At 39.3% G+C, this 15,483-nt stretch overlaps 1 protein-coding gene across 1 annotated transcript in view; it reads right to left on the bottom strand.

Annotated features, from left to right (window-relative positions):
- Nucleotides 1-994: 994 nt before the first annotated feature.
- Nucleotides 995-15,483, bottom strand: part of ERP44 (endoplasmic reticulum protein 44) — a 47,675-nt gene continuing 33,186 nt past the window's right edge. The window contains exons 7-12 of the mRNA XM_036401612.2: nt 12,493-12,550; nt 10,985-11,101; nt 7,267-7,378; nt 6,660-6,801; nt 3,653-3,755; nt 995-1,580 (exon numbers count right to left, since the gene is read on the bottom strand). Coding sequence (XP_036257505.1) covers nt 1,479-1,580; nt 3,653-3,755; nt 6,660-6,801; nt 7,267-7,378; nt 10,985-11,101; nt 12,493-12,550 — 634 coding nt within the window. The 3' untranslated portion in view covers nt 995-1,478. The remainder of the gene's footprint in view (nt 1,581-3,652; nt 3,756-6,659; nt 6,802-7,266; nt 7,379-10,984; nt 11,102-12,492; nt 12,551-15,483) is intronic.

The raw sequence follows: 15,483 nt of genomic DNA, 5'->3' as shown, positions 1-15,483 counted from the left end.
ATAGCTGTAAATAAAGCTTTGCAATACTGTTTTAGCTCCCAACTCTGCAGCTGCGTAGTCAGCTGTAGCTTAGCGTAGGACCAGCAACTCTGTCCTCACAAATGCTCCCTAGAAATCTGCTGTGCCTGGTGCTGCAGGGGCTTGAGTCAGGAGCCTGTCATGGGATCAACTTTTGCCACAGCTGCACAGGACTATGTCACTAACTCTGTCATGTCCTCTGTCAATAACTGAGCCAGTGGCATTGAGCTGAGAGGTAAAATGGTCCTAAGCAGTGACTGCACAGGCTGGGGCACTTTCCTAAGTAAACCAGAACCCAGTGTTGCACCTGTCCACAGAATAAACTTGCTTCCAAGGACACTGAACCCTGGGGCCCAAGTCACAGACATACAGTCTGCGCAGTAAGTGTACAAATCCAGTAATCTCCAGCAATGCAGCACAAATCAAGAGATATTCTGCCCTCTCACAGTTACTGTATGTTCACCTCACCCAGCAGCTTGAAGGTTCATTGAGAAAAGCCCGTAACAGAATGCCACAAGGAAAATGGTAATTCCTTCTTCAGAGCAGAATTCAAAGAGTACATAATAAGTAAGGCACAAGCCAGGCAAAGAGTAACAGAAAATTTGCAATGGTTGTTTGAACAGTGTCTGCCAGGAAGGCAGGAACCCAGAAGGAAAAAAAAATAAACAAACCCAAAATACCCAGAGACTAATGGTAACATACATACAGATAAAAATTTAGGACTGACAAACTCAGATACCAGTCCAGTCCTAGTCCTCTCTGATTCTGAAAGGTTTTTAACATTCCTGTCCTTTTACCACAATCTCGTGGGCAGCGTAACAATCTTAGTTCCAGGAAATCGGAGCAGGTCAGTACAGCCCCTTCATTCAAAATACAGCCATTATCATCAGAACTTGTCCTCTCCTCACTTGGTATTTTAATATTCTGGATTGTTAAATTGCTTAGATATCTACAGCCAGTAAAGCACCACACAAGATTCTGTAAAACTTTAATTTATTCCCCTCCCAAGTATCCAGAATAGAAGACCCTCTTAAGTTGGAGAAAAATGTGACAAAGAAATAGATTACCAGGATAGCTGTTCACAGAAGAAGAAAAAGCACATACTACCAAGGTTACACAGAAAACAACCCAAAAGTCCTATTTAATGGGATAGTGCAAGTTAACAGCATGTCTCTGGCAAGGATACCTTCATTTGGATTACAAAAGTTTTACAGAGTTAGATCAAGAGTCTGGATGGGTCTCTGATATTTTACTATAGCATTAAGAATGTACTGTTTGAAAGATGCTGTACAGAATGACCCACCAAACAAATGTATTTACAAGCCTGGGGAGAAAAAATTATTTTTCAGTTTATTCAAAATAAAAATACACATAGAATTATGAAAATATAGGTTTACTATTTCCACCACACAGAAGTCAATGCTGCTGTCTGAAAGGCTTGCAAGATTATTTCAAGTTTTTTAAAGTTCATCTTTTTCCCTCAATAAGGTGTACCTATGTTCACTGGGTGCCAGTTTCTGGAATGAGCTCTCTGGTGGGCTGCTTGCTAAATCCTGAATTGGCTGAAAAACAGAACAAACAGTAAAATTGTTTGTTAGACTAATAATCATTCATCTCCATTAAATGAATTTCTAGCATTATGGGAATGCAGAAATGTGCAGCATCCTCATAAATTGAGTTTGGGGATTTTTTGGAAGGTATGTTCTGAGTCCCAAGTAGGTGGAACACAGACACACACATTAATTAAGCAATTCCAGTTAAGGATATTCCTTTTGTTGTAACATCTCAAGGGCAACAGCCATCACAGGAGTTTCTGTACAAGTCACACAGAAGTGTTTCAAATGTACCCCGCTGTGTATTTGCTTTAATCCACCACTGGCTTTGGGGGTGTTCTAGATTTATCTGCATGTGTTTTATGAGATATACCAGGGCAGAAGTGACTTCACTGCAAAAGTATTTTAGAATTGCTTTTCCATGGAAACTAAAAGAAAACACCCCATACAAAAATACATGCAATTCAAGGGGCATAGGTGACCCACGACAGCAGCCTCCAGTTTAGTGAGTGCCAGTATTTATTTCCATTGCATCCACATCTTCCACAAGATGGCAGGATGCCATACAGAGATGGGAATGTAAACATCCCAGATTTTGTGTGCATTTTTCAAGGCAGAAATGAGGCAAGAGAGAGCCTGCAGCTCTGGTTCCTGTGCCCAGACGGGCAGGCAGCAGGATCCAGGGACTCCATAGGCTTCCTCCTCCCCTGGCCAAGCCTCCTCCTCAGGGCAAGTGCCTGGCCTATGCCTCAGTCCCAGCCCTTATTTCTGCCCCTCCTCCTGATGACCTGAATTCTGGTTGCTCAATGAATTTCTGAGAAACACAGGGAACTACAACTCAAATGAATTACTGCTGAGACAATTCAGCCCACGTGTTTTCACAGCCAGTCATGACAACATTCAAAAGCAGTCACTCTCTTGGCCAAGGCAAACCCTCCAGGGCTTTCACACTTTTAAATCTTTTGAGCAGGGAAACAGGAGGCTGCACTCAATCGACTTAGAGCAGTGCCATCCTTACCACATTCTGCAGATGAGCAGGAAAAGGAGCCTGTAGCTATAAATAGTTTCTGTCCCTCAGCCATGGAATGGTCCAAGGCTCCCCAGCACAAGGGCACCAGGGCTCCTCTGGGACCAAAGTGGCTCTTTGAGCCCTGGACAACACCACATATACCTTGAACAAAGTGTTTAAAAATGGTTCTTTCTTTGGAGGGTGCCCAAGCTAGAGAAAATGTTCCCTACAGTTAAATTTGCACTTTTCAGCAGGACCTCAAGCTTGTGAGCTGAGTGGAGTATCAAGAAGATACAAGGCTGAAAGAGACACCATTAGAAGACTGCAATGAGCAGAGGGAATTGAGGCTGGTCATGTCCTTTCTTTTCTGACACTGAGGGCCTTCTGACTTTTGTCTGGAGAAGGATCTCGTAGTTGTGTTTCTGAAGAGATCCCAGAAGTGACTTCCAGGCATGTAATTACACAACATGACAAGCTTTGAGAAGAACCATGAGGAAATCAAACTGACAAGTGCAGCCTGTGAGCACTGCTAATGGTGTTTGTCAACCGCATTAACAAAAGCAGTAATGCCTATTACTGCTCACCCATCCTTTCTTGATGCTCTAATAATTTGCTTCCTGCTTATACTGGTAATATATAAAATATTCAATTGTTGTTTCCCCTTAGAAGCACCCTCTAGTAGTGTGTTGTGTGGGAAATAATGCAGCTATGATGGATTATCAGCTTTTGCACTGAAGTCACAGGAGAGCCTAAGAGCAGCTCTGTGAAGTCAGAGTCATCCAGCCCAAGATCTCCTGTTTCAGTGGAGAAAATAAATACACTCTTCCCTTATTCAAGGCAAATAGGTACCATATTACCCTAATGCCTACTACCCCTGATACTCCCTACCTTCACCCAAAGAAGGGTGAGGAGCCAAGCAAAGGTGGTAATGTTATGCTTCTGTTAATAGATTTTTCTCTTTCAAAAGACAGAAGTTAAAAGTACAAATATACCAGAAGGTACAGCTCTGACAAAGAGTAATAAAAAGGTCTTTACTAAATGGCCAAATGAAATGTATTTGCTGTAACCTTACCTGACCAGGTGCTACATCAGTTGGATCAGGGCCATGATGAAACTCTCTATGCAATTTTCCAGAATGCAAGTCTAGTACAAATTGCTTCAGTTTACCTGGAACTCTGGAACAAATTCAACAGAAACATCCACGAGTTTATTACAAGTTAAGTCCAAACACAGGAGATTTGAAGTGCACTGCCTAGAGTAGCCAACTTCTATTTACCTAGCACACTATGCCTACTTTTAGGTGATTAATAGAGGACAGGGAGCCACATGGTTTGCTAAGGTATCCCACCAGCTTCTTTTTCTTTCCACTGTCTCTTGAGAACACAGCAAGTATTTCATCTTTTCAATAACTCCCACAGAGCTGTACCAGCCAATAACTTCATTGTGAACTCCCTTCAGCTCCCCACTAACCGTAATGTAAGAGGGAACAGCAGGTTCCAAATGCACAGTTTACAGATACAAATGACACTTGGGGAGCACTATTGACAAAACATCTTTGAAAGGCTCTCTACTGCCTCAGCAACTGCACACACACCACAGATAAGCACTAAGAGGATATCAATGTAAATCTAATCTGAGATCATCTACTGTCACCCACAGCAAACGGGCTAAACTACAGCATCCAGTTTTATTTGTGAAATGTCAAGTTGACTAAAAACCTCAAAGTGAAGAGTTAATCTAGTAAGTATTAAAGATGAGATAAAAAATTCTAGTGTGGGCACTCCGCATGAAATCTAAAGGTAATGTGTGAATGGACACAGGTTTTGTAGGGAGTCTTTCATGAAACTAATTACATGTAGGAAAGAGGAAGAAAGTGTGGTCAGACAAACTATCAGCAATATTTAAGATCACCAGAAAATGCTATGAATAAAATGCAGCAAATATTGATTCAGAGGGTATCATTACAGCAATGTCTGTAACCAATCAGTATTACACTGGTACTTTAAGAGGGCTCTTCCCATCCCAGGTGAGATCATGAATTAGTACCAATGGAGAAAAAGGGGTTCATTGCAGTCTGGTTATAGGGACAGCAGACTTACTGCTCCCTGCTTTTCCTTGGGCTCCTGCCCCTGTTCTAGGGTAGGCACATTGCTGGAGATATTCTCCTCTCCTAATGCAGCAAGGGCACTCAGTGCCTGCAGCCTTGTGTAGCTCAGCCTGTTCTTGCTGAAGCTACAACCCATCTGTTGGACACTCCCTGCTATCATTTCCAGCCTGGAACAGCAGGATGAATAGGGCCAGGTGGCCAACAGAGGAGGATAAAATAGTGATGGTCTCATTTGCCTGCCAAGTGCCTATTCCCCAAAAAGACAATGAGCTCCCTAAAGAGAGAGGAAATCTTTTAGTAGCCCAGCTCTCAAAGTGCCATTTCCAAACCCTATTGGCTGGTGGCAGCACTGAGGTTACATGAGACAGCCCGGGGTGAGTTTATGAAAGAATACAGAAAGTTACTGAAGTGGTAGATGAAAGTCTCAGAATTAAGATTTTACTTATTATTAAAAAATAAAACCACCATACAAAACCACCCAAGAAGCAACAAAAACATCCAAACCACATATATACAAAAGAGTATCTTCCCAGGAGCTCCAAGCTCTTCTTGTTCCCAAACTGTGTTTTGCTATTTCTATGTATCAGCTCAACATCCTACAGTAAGGTTGAGTAATTTTTTATCATTAGGCAACTGTCAACAATCCTGACATCTCTCCTTCAGCTTCATTTGTAAGTGACAACTGGTACACATCAAGCAAGTAGCTCTCATTATTCTGACAGTGTTTCACAGAAACTGAACATTTAAGAAACATAACATCAAAGTCTAAACTAAACATCTCTACTACCTCTCTGTGAGAAGTTAATTTGTTTTAGGGCTGTTTAAAAAGTGCCAATAAAAATAGAGGTTTTAAAATGCAAATATCCTATTTTTTTGCTAGGGTGTGCAGTGAATACAATCTTCCAATGAAACAGAAACACAGGGAGAAAAATAGTCACTTATCAAGAATTTCAACGTACATGGCTTCAGATATTTGAAAAGCACTATTCAAGATACATCAGAGACAACATTTTATAGATAAGCCTGTGGAGAACTGCAAAAAGAAGGTAAGTTCAAACTCTCCTCCCAGGTGTCAGTATTTCAGGTAGAAGAATGTCTCCTGGAATAGCAGAACTAAACATGATATTACATTGACGTTGCATGCTAAGTCTGAATCCTTGGTTTTGACAAAAATGAAATATCCAGCCTAGACATCTAACCTGGAGTTAGCAGGCAGTGTATGTGCAGCTGCAGAAACTGGAGGCTTTTTTAACACCCAACCAGAATACAAAAACAGAGCACTTGTCTCAGGCTGAAAGCCCCTGAAGAGAACATTTACACATCTTCATTCCTTGACTGACCCATGCCAGACAGAACACCTGCTTCCAAGGCCAGGCACCATAGTCAGGCTGAGGTAATGAGGGTTATCCCAGCAGTATTTCACCTAAGCACCCTGGTATTTTGCTGTAACATTTTATCCAGATAAACATGCCAGTGTTTGGCCATTTTCCATGTTGCACATGGAAAATTTCACAAACCCAAACAACTATTTCTTTGCCAACTTTCCAGGTGTAGACTAATGCAGGAAGGCTAGAATTGCACTGCAGGAAAACCCAAACCAGCAGGCTGGGAATTACTACATGCTGCTTTTTACAGTAATCCCTGAACAACACAGTACTTCACATCCCATGTAGTATTTTTAATCTTTTAAAGTTGAGATATCTAGATCCCTACTAAGAATGCCATGCCAGGCTCCAAAACCATGGTGGAAAAGAATCTTCATACGAGATTCTTTTCTTGCATAAAGTAATACAACTCCATTTAAACAATGACTTCATGCCAGCTCATCCTGCTATAAGGTTCTGACACTAAATCACACAGAGGCAGCCTTCGCGTCCCCAGATTTACACATCTTCCTACCACAGTACTGAATAAAGTAGGAGCCTTTTCACTTGCACTTCTCAAATTAAAATGTGCCAAGAAAAATACTTACGACAAGTCACTGAAGTCTGGAAAGACATACATGTGCCTGAAGCTATCAATGGCAATGACAGGGCAGTCAGCTGGAGTCTTCTGAATGTGGAGGAGTGGGTGCCTGAATTTGTCACAGTCAGCATGGAGGAAGTTTATTGTACCTTAACATTGTGAGAAGACAAAAACCCATGTTAGGATTTTTTTATTATTATCATCATCTTGAAACCCATTTGAAACCACTTTCCTAAGTATTACAAAGGTGGAGATATTAGCTAGATACAACATGCAGAACCTGAAAATAGGTCTGAATAAGCAACACCACCAAAAGAATAGATTTCCTAAAGTGGTTTTTTTCCGTATTACAAACTGAAGCTTGTTTAATGCCCTCTCAAAACACATTAAGTCATTCAGACAAGAAGGATTTCTGAAAGTTACTTACTAATAAATTGTGCATCAATTTTAATAATTTCCAGAGGAGTTGGTCCTCACTGTAAAAAACGCAACAAGCCCTTCAGTCTCAAGAGCTTGAAAGCTATAATTCTGTTGGGCCTTTGCTTCCACTCCCCTGAGTTGTCTGAAAAAAATTATACCAGTAAAACCAAGAAGTAGTGGGAATTATTACAAACCTTTTTCACCTATTAACTGCCGTGCAACCTCCTGTTGGAATTTCTCTAAACTCTCCAAGTCATCTTTCATGTGGAAAAGTATGAGAAAAGGAAGGCCTTCTTCTGTCAGTTCCTGCACAGAAAACAAAGGACAAACTAATTTCCTTCACCTCTTAAGGGCACCAAATTAAGTGATTCCAACAATTTTCAAATTCAGTGAGATCTCCACTTTAAAAACAGGCAAAAGAGCAAGGCCAAAGATGTTAACTGCTGACCCTTCCTCTGAGATACCCGAGTGATACAGTAACCATGTTTCCTCCTTCTTATTCATATACAACAGACAAAGGATGAGAGCCAGTCATTATCAGCATTTTGGGAAGGGATTCACTTTCACTGGAATACTTGTGCAAAAGAAATAAGCCCATTCTGAGGAAACACAGCAGCTCCAGAGAAACCACAATTAGGCCTGAGCACCATGGTTGTTAAATGCTACAGAAGGCTGAGGGTGTAGTCTAGGACCCAGTTCTAGCTTATTCACATAGTAAATTGGTGGTTTCTTAGCATAACACAAGAAGTGTCTTCAAATAACTCTATTCCGTCCTCACTAAAAAAGAGAAAAGCAGAAGCTAATGACACAGCGAAAGCAGTTATGATCAAGTGCTGCTCTCCTGCCAGTAACTGTGTCCTGACTGGTCATCCTTTGCTGGACAGGCAAACTTTAGTTCCCCATATGAATCTGTTCTTGCAGCCTTTTAAAACCTCTGCCCACAGACAGATAAATACAGAAGTGCCTTGAATAATTTATTCAGAATTTTCTTTTAATCAACCAAAACACAAACACTTGCTTGCTCTAGAAGTGATTTTTGTCATCTCAACTCACTACAGCCTGATTGAAGAAATAATCATTTACCATCTAAGAAATGCCTACAGTTGTCTATCTTTCATTTGCACAATTGGTATAACAAGCAAGTGCTGCTATTGCTTTGATTCTAGCCTACATCAGCACAAAAACTGTGCTTTTTGGGAAAGACAGTAGTGGCTTATTCTGCTACCAAATACAAGGGTTTCTTCAGATATTCTTTCAGATATCAATTTGCAGTAAGTTGAAGGAAAGACTTCCCCTATCAGTAGGCAGCCAGTTACACAGCGTAGATGAAATGGCTCTTGTTCTCCCTTCAACCAAGTCCATCAGGTAAGTTGAAGCATGGTTTTTTAAACAGAAGACTGCAGAGATCCCCATAACTTCAGTGCTCTTGAAATCCAATCCCTAAAACAACAACTAATCATATTTGTTCATTCTCATTTTTACACACACACATTCAGCTGGGTCTCAGCCTCCTACTACAGGATGGGAAAAAGTCCATTTTGTACCACTATAATTATGACTCCATTTCCTTCACTTCAGCAGGTGCATTTCCAGAGGGAGAACTCCTAAACAGCTTGGTATTCTGGCTCTAAGGTCTTCTGTTGCTTGCAAGCAGCTAAAATGACAACCTCAGCAAGTTACATTCACAAGATCAATTCATCTCCAAACAGGCTTTAAGAACAGCTGCGTGAACCTTGCTAATTTTAGCCCTTCTATGAGATACCTCCCTTTGTTTCCTGTGCTATTCCAGCTTTCATATCATGTCTCAATGACCAGGCAGGACAAGTGGAAGCTCCCTCAAAAGCTACTGTGTTGTTAAGCACTAGGAAAATCAGAAGACTTTCCATTAGACCTCAGCTTCCCACATCACTTCTGTGTGCCTTTGAGAAGCTTCTTACTGGTTCCAAACCTGACAGCTCAGCACCACCGTTGGACAACACAGGTTCACTGCAGCCATTTAACACAGAACTACACAGCCTGATTCCAGTTAAACAGGAATTTCTTCTGAATAACACCCTGATCCCAACAGCCTTTGCCAGTCAAGCACAAGAACTGTCTCAAATGGGCAGTCCTTGAGCAGACCCTGCTTGAGAGCTCAATTACTGGGTGCTTAAAGTGTATTCTAGTGCCATCAATACAGTTTAACAGTCACAGCACTTCATATTTTTATCTTGTAATATTGTGCAGTATGCATAGTAAGAGCCCATTTAAATAACTGTACAATCTTAGCATGCAGAAATATCTCAATTTTGGCATGTTTAAATTTATTTGCATACCAGCAACACTGAAATTTTTAAACAAACTTTGCCAGGCAATTCTGTTTATTGCAATTCTATCTGCCTAAGCAAACACGAATCAAAGTTAAAGGGAACAACCAGAGAAACCACAACAGAATGTAGTACAAGCTAACAGTGATGAACCTTGGCTTCCAAGGCTCAGAATCCTGTTTCACCATGTAAAAAGTACACTGAAAATCTACCACACACTTCTAAAGATGTTAACATGTTGGCATCTTTTACATATTGAGTTGCAAATGAAGAATTAAGATTTGTTAACTATCAGAGCTTTCCAATAAAAGCTGGCAGGATTGACTAGAAAACAGTCAATAAACATGGCCTAAGTAAAATCACCCTGTCCCTCCCTCTGCCATGAAACCTGAAGTGCTGCATGTGCCCAGAACAGCAGATTCAGGATAAAAATAATTAAGTGTGCAAACCATGAATGAATCACGACTGATTCTCTGGTTTCTCATCCAGTATGGACAATGTCCCATAATTTGTGACAAACCTTGGCAGATTTTCTAACAGATTCTGTACCTATGTACAAATATTCCTTTTGAGATGCTGCAAACTTGTTATTTTTCTAAGGGCTTTTTTCCCCATTGTTTATTTTACAAAGAACAAAATTAAATATGGAGTTGGATATGACGAAAGAAGAATAAGTTACATAAGAAAAGAAAAAAGCCTTGAAAGAAATAATAATAATGAGAAGAAAAGATGTTTAAAAACAAACTCCCAAATTCTACCAATTGCAGCTAAAAGAAGAAAAGCATGGGAAACAACACATGAAACTAAAAAGATTAAGCTACCAGTGCTTTTACACAGATTGAAAATAAAAGCCCCATATAGTTTTCATTACCATTCCCAGAAGATTCCATGGTCAGCCACCATTTAATGTGCTTATTTATCAGATAATGCTTTGGAAGTGGCTAATACAGTAATATTTTTCTACCACTCACATTAACATCAATGGGAGGGAGCCGGGGGAGTTTAGCCTGGAGAAAAGGAGGCTCAGAGGAGACCCTGTTGCTCTCTACATCTGCCTGAAAGAAGGCTGTAGCCAGGTGGGGGCTGGCCTCTTCTCCCAGGTAACAAGTGACAGGAGAAGAGGAAATGACCTCAGGTTGCACCAGGATAGGTTTAGACTGGATATTGGGAAAAAATTCTCCATGAAAAGGGTTGTGAAGAAAAAATTCTCCATGGAAAGCACTGGAACAGCCTGCTCAGGGAAGTGGTATAATCACCATTCTTGGAAGTGCTCAAAAAACGTGGATGTGGCACCTGGGGACAAGGTTTAGTGCTGAGGACAGTGGTGCTGGGTTAACTGCTGGACTCAATGATCTTAGAAGTCTTTCCCAACCTTAATAGTTCTGTAATTATAGCTTCTTACTTTGGTAGTGTATAAATCTACTACAGATCTGCCTCCAGTGAATTTCAAGAGTAACCAAAAAGATCCTAAAGAATGAAAAGACATTATCTGACAGCCATTTTCTGTCTAAACCAAAATACACAAAGTTCTTTGATATGGAATTGAAAGAGACATTTTCATTTCAAGAAAGAAATCCCAAATGTAGAATAGTAGAAAAAGTCTTACCTCTCCATTTTCAAATGTGATTTCTCGAACTAGTGGTACACATTTATCTTGTGTCCATGCATAAATCAAATCAAAATTGGTTAGTGAGCCTAAATACACCATATCTGGAGCATTTTCCTGTTGAAAAGAAAAATACAGTAGGATGAGAAACAGTAAAAATGACATTGCTGCCTACAAAGATTACCTACTCAACATAAAATTACAATATTCATACAAATATTTAAAACAAATCTTACACCAATATTCAACCTTGTGCATGCAAGATTTCTATTAAATATGTGATAAAAGTACAAATGGAAAATAAATATTACATACAATTATGCAGTTAACTCCATTTTATAAGACAATTCATAAATAATCAGAGATACTTTGTTTCCAAATTAGGGATGCTTCAAGTAAGGGCTACTTAGATTTCTGCTTTCTGCTAGGCTGAGAAAGAATATCTCCACACCTAAACTAAATGCAGATAGTGAGATGCTTCAGTGAATGCTGATAGTTACAGAGACTCATCAAAACCCTCTCCTAACATCCTACAGAGCTTGAAACTGGTATTTTACATTTGCTTTTCCAAAGAGATATGAACAAATAATAATTTTCCTTTATTTGCTAGTAGCTTTAACTTGTAATTCAGTGCTAGCATCCTTTAATTTAATTACAATTTTGGTTAATGTGAAGTGAAGCATGACTTCGCAAGCTGCGGCCATGATTAAGCACACCTTAATTCAGAAATGCCGATAAATTAGGTAACTTCATAAATTCTGTGGTTGGAAAAAAATAAAATGCTTTGAAACTCCCTTCCCCCTCAGGTCTATTTGCATCTATTTCCTCTTTTGTAAGTAGCTCTTTTCATACAGTAAATTTGAGAAAGGAGCAGAGTTTTAGATAGTATGGCTCTATAAAGCAATTCTTGCAGGTTTTCTTCTGTACTGAATTTTTCTTCCAGTAAAACTATGTTTATGAGAGTTTGTTAACCCACAGTTAATTTTATTAATTATTTTTCTTTTTTTTTTAATTAACAGAAGAGCTCTTAACCCTTGTGGACTAAGGCATACAAGACAATTAAGTAACAGTCATAAAAATAGACAGTAACTGTCACTTGCTTTGAAAAACATGAAGTGTACCAGCTTCAGAGATTTTAAAGTTCTACAGAACACACATGATGTGTTGACTGCATTAAAAAAAAAAGAAAGATTACATTTTTTGACACGGATATTTCAAACTATAGGTTTAGGTTCTGTGCATTAACTGTTAACATGTGAGACTGATCTTTTTCACTGGCTCAGAAACACTAGTTTCTATGATCCTATTCCTCACACTATTATATATATTATATAATTTTATTATTATATTATATAATTTTTATGATCCTATTCCTCACACTATTTAGTGATGGAATAAAACTAAGATCTGAGATGCAGTAACATACTGAATGATCTGAATACAGTCTCCATTTTTTGGTATTCACATATAATCACAAGAATCAAAATAAAATACATAGTTACACTTACCCCTGGTGGCTTGTAGATTACATTGTCTCCGCTAAATCTCTCTGCTTTTGAAATAGCCCTACAACAAACCAACCAGTAAGCATGTCTTGGTACAGACAAATAAAATAACTGAGATACCAAAATTCATGTTTTAATTTTTTATCATTTCCTTACTTCTTTTTTTTAACCTCTTCACAATTTGAGAATTAAAATCCTTAATTTTTAAAGTAAACTGTAAAGTGACTTCATAGAAACTTGGCTTGCCTGGATAAGAGGGCATTAAGGGAGTCAGCAAGATGCATCCCTAAGATCAGAAGTCTGGACTAAAGGCAACAAAGTGACAAGTGATAAATGCCAGGAGAATTTGGGGTAAAGACTATCAAAGAATTAAAGAAAAATCTTGAGGAAGCAAAGAAGAAGGTGGATTCTTGTTTGCATTTACTCTTCCTATTCCACTGTTTACACTAAGAATTTACATCTCCTCTACCCTGACAGAGAAGGGCTTTGAGATGTTCTACAGGCACAAGCAATGAGAAAACAGAGGGCAAGTGAGCCCCCACTGCCCATTCTACCCTCAGAACACATCTAGAGAGAAGACACAGCATGCAGTTTGTGGCCACTGATGACACTGAAGCAAGTGTGTACCTCTAAGATACACAATTCCTCCTTGCTATTCAGTTTACTATCTCACCTTGGTAAGTTCCTCTATTGCCTTTAGAATATTTTACCCCAAATCACAGCAAAGTGCCCTGAAAGCTGCTAGTTTGTACCCCAAAACTATCATCTCTTATTCAAGTAAGTTGCAACAGCTATGCATCCAATGAAGGAGACAGAAAAGTAAGAGAAGTCAAATTATCTGAATTTACCTCACTGCAAAATGAACTACATCTTCCAGGGGGCTGAACAATTTATAGTGCTGAGAAAACTACAGACATCGTAAGGCTGAACTCAAAGTACCTCTGTTTTATTGATTTCTTTTGATCCAATTATCTTTTCTTATCACATACAAAAGGTGCCTTGCATCAGTTATGTTACACCACCAGTATTTGCATCAGTTTAGAGATGTGTATTTTAAAATGCATTTTTGTATTCCCAACATGACTCTCCCCATAATTTGAAATGAGCCTTCCTAGTGACAATCATGACTGAAGTAAACCACTTGCATCCCAAATAAGCCTTCATGGAATAAGAAAGTGAAGCTATAGAAGCCACCTGCACAATCACTGCTTGCTAAGCTGATGATAATCTATAATGAAATACATGCTCTAGGCTAACCCTGTGGTAGAACCCAGAATGTCCTCTTCTGTGTTCTTCCACTCCAGTAGCTGCAGCTATGACTGATTTTTTTTTCAGATAACTCAAATAAAGTGGGGACATGATGTGAAAATCCCAAATGCCTGAAGATACACCTTTTAAAAACAACTACTAAAATGGAAACACTTCAGTTTGCATTTTGTCTTTTTTTGAAGCAGTAATGAACAAGGTGAAGCTCTGGAAAGCACACAGGACCCCCCACCCCCTCCCCCTGCCATATTTACTTGCTAATGTAAAATTAAAACAGTTCCTAGATTTATCACTTTCTGCCATAAATTACTTATAGTTCATCATAGCCTTTTAAGATAAAAGTATTTTTTGCCTTTTTTTCCCCCTGTTCAACATTCTCTTCCATGTTCACAAACATTACAGATTCATTCCTCTCTATTTCTAAACTCTACCTAATGATCTCTTAATCAGATTCTTCATCTATCTCCTCCTGCTTACAAGCCTTCTTTCAATAATCTTGTTCTGTGGTCACTTCAGCTCTTAACAGAACTGTAAGGACCACTTAATTTAAGAACAGTTTTAAGCATCAAAATCATCTGCAACTAAGTACTATTAACAGAGTTTTTAAATAAGCTATTACAACTACCTAAAGACAGAATAATTTTGGCATAATGGGACAGTTCTGCCTTGACAGAAGTTAGTCAAGCAACTATGTTCCTCCTGTCAAATTGATTGTTTTACTTTAGCTTAAGAGAAATTTGAACATGACCACCCATGTAACCTCCCCAAACCGAGTAGCTGTTGAACTCTGTCCATAGCAAAACCAAAGGTCCTTTCCAGGGGCTGTTAGGATGCTCAGTCAGAAGAGTTCAACTGATCAATGCCAGCTCCCCATGAAGAATTTTGCTATATATAATCTGAATAAAAAACACTGATCCGTAGCCAGCATCTCCCTTGGAAGTCTTTTCACATACAATTTTTAGGAAGTTGAAGAGCCTCAGCTACTGAGAGATGAAAACATTTAGCTCCCAAGGCTGCTGTTGGGAAGGCTGCACTTTAAAACACTAACAGCTACAGGCTAGAAAGGGAATGGGTGTCTGGAGATAAGAATAATGATAAACCTGCTGTGCCATCTGTATTTACACAGGCAGATTATCAATAATCAAACTGTGATCCATTCCACTATGTCTGCTTATTGTTTATATCTGAACAAAAAATAAAAATAAACTCCCTATAGTACTTATAGTACTTCAAGAACAGTGCCCAACAACCAAGTGCTAACACTGAGTGGTGGGAAACTGCTTCTCATTATAGGCAATTGACAAACAGCAAACCAAAGATGAACAGACTCAAAAACCAGGAGAGTGAATGTTGGAAGTAGTGCTATCTTACTAATAATTTTTAAAGTCATTTTTGAAAAGTTGAATAAGGGGCAAAAAATAATTTAAAATTCTAATAGCAACTCAGAGTGGCTGTGCTGAGAACAAGGATGGATGCAGCCATCAGAAAACACTTGAGATAATGGCACTCACCAGGGATAAGACTGACAGACCTACAGACCACAGATTTACAAGTCATGGCCAGGGCTGCTTACACAGTCGTAGCACTACCTGACTGGGGACTGAAGGAAGGGAGAGCCACATGCAACCCTGCATTTTGCAAACACTCATACTCACAAACTATTTTTGGAGACATATTGGAAGAGGCATCAGGGACTGACAACAGGTTTTGTCTGAACAAATGAAACAT

Source organism: Molothrus ater, chromosome 1 (genome assembly GCF_012460135.2).
Source record: "Molothrus ater isolate BHLD 08-10-18 breed brown headed cowbird chromosome 1, BPBGC_Mater_1.1, whole genome shotgun sequence".
Lineage (NCBI taxonomy): Eukaryota > Metazoa > Chordata > Aves > Passeriformes > Icteridae > Molothrus > Molothrus ater.
This window is presented reverse-complemented; position numbering and strand designations above follow the sequence as displayed.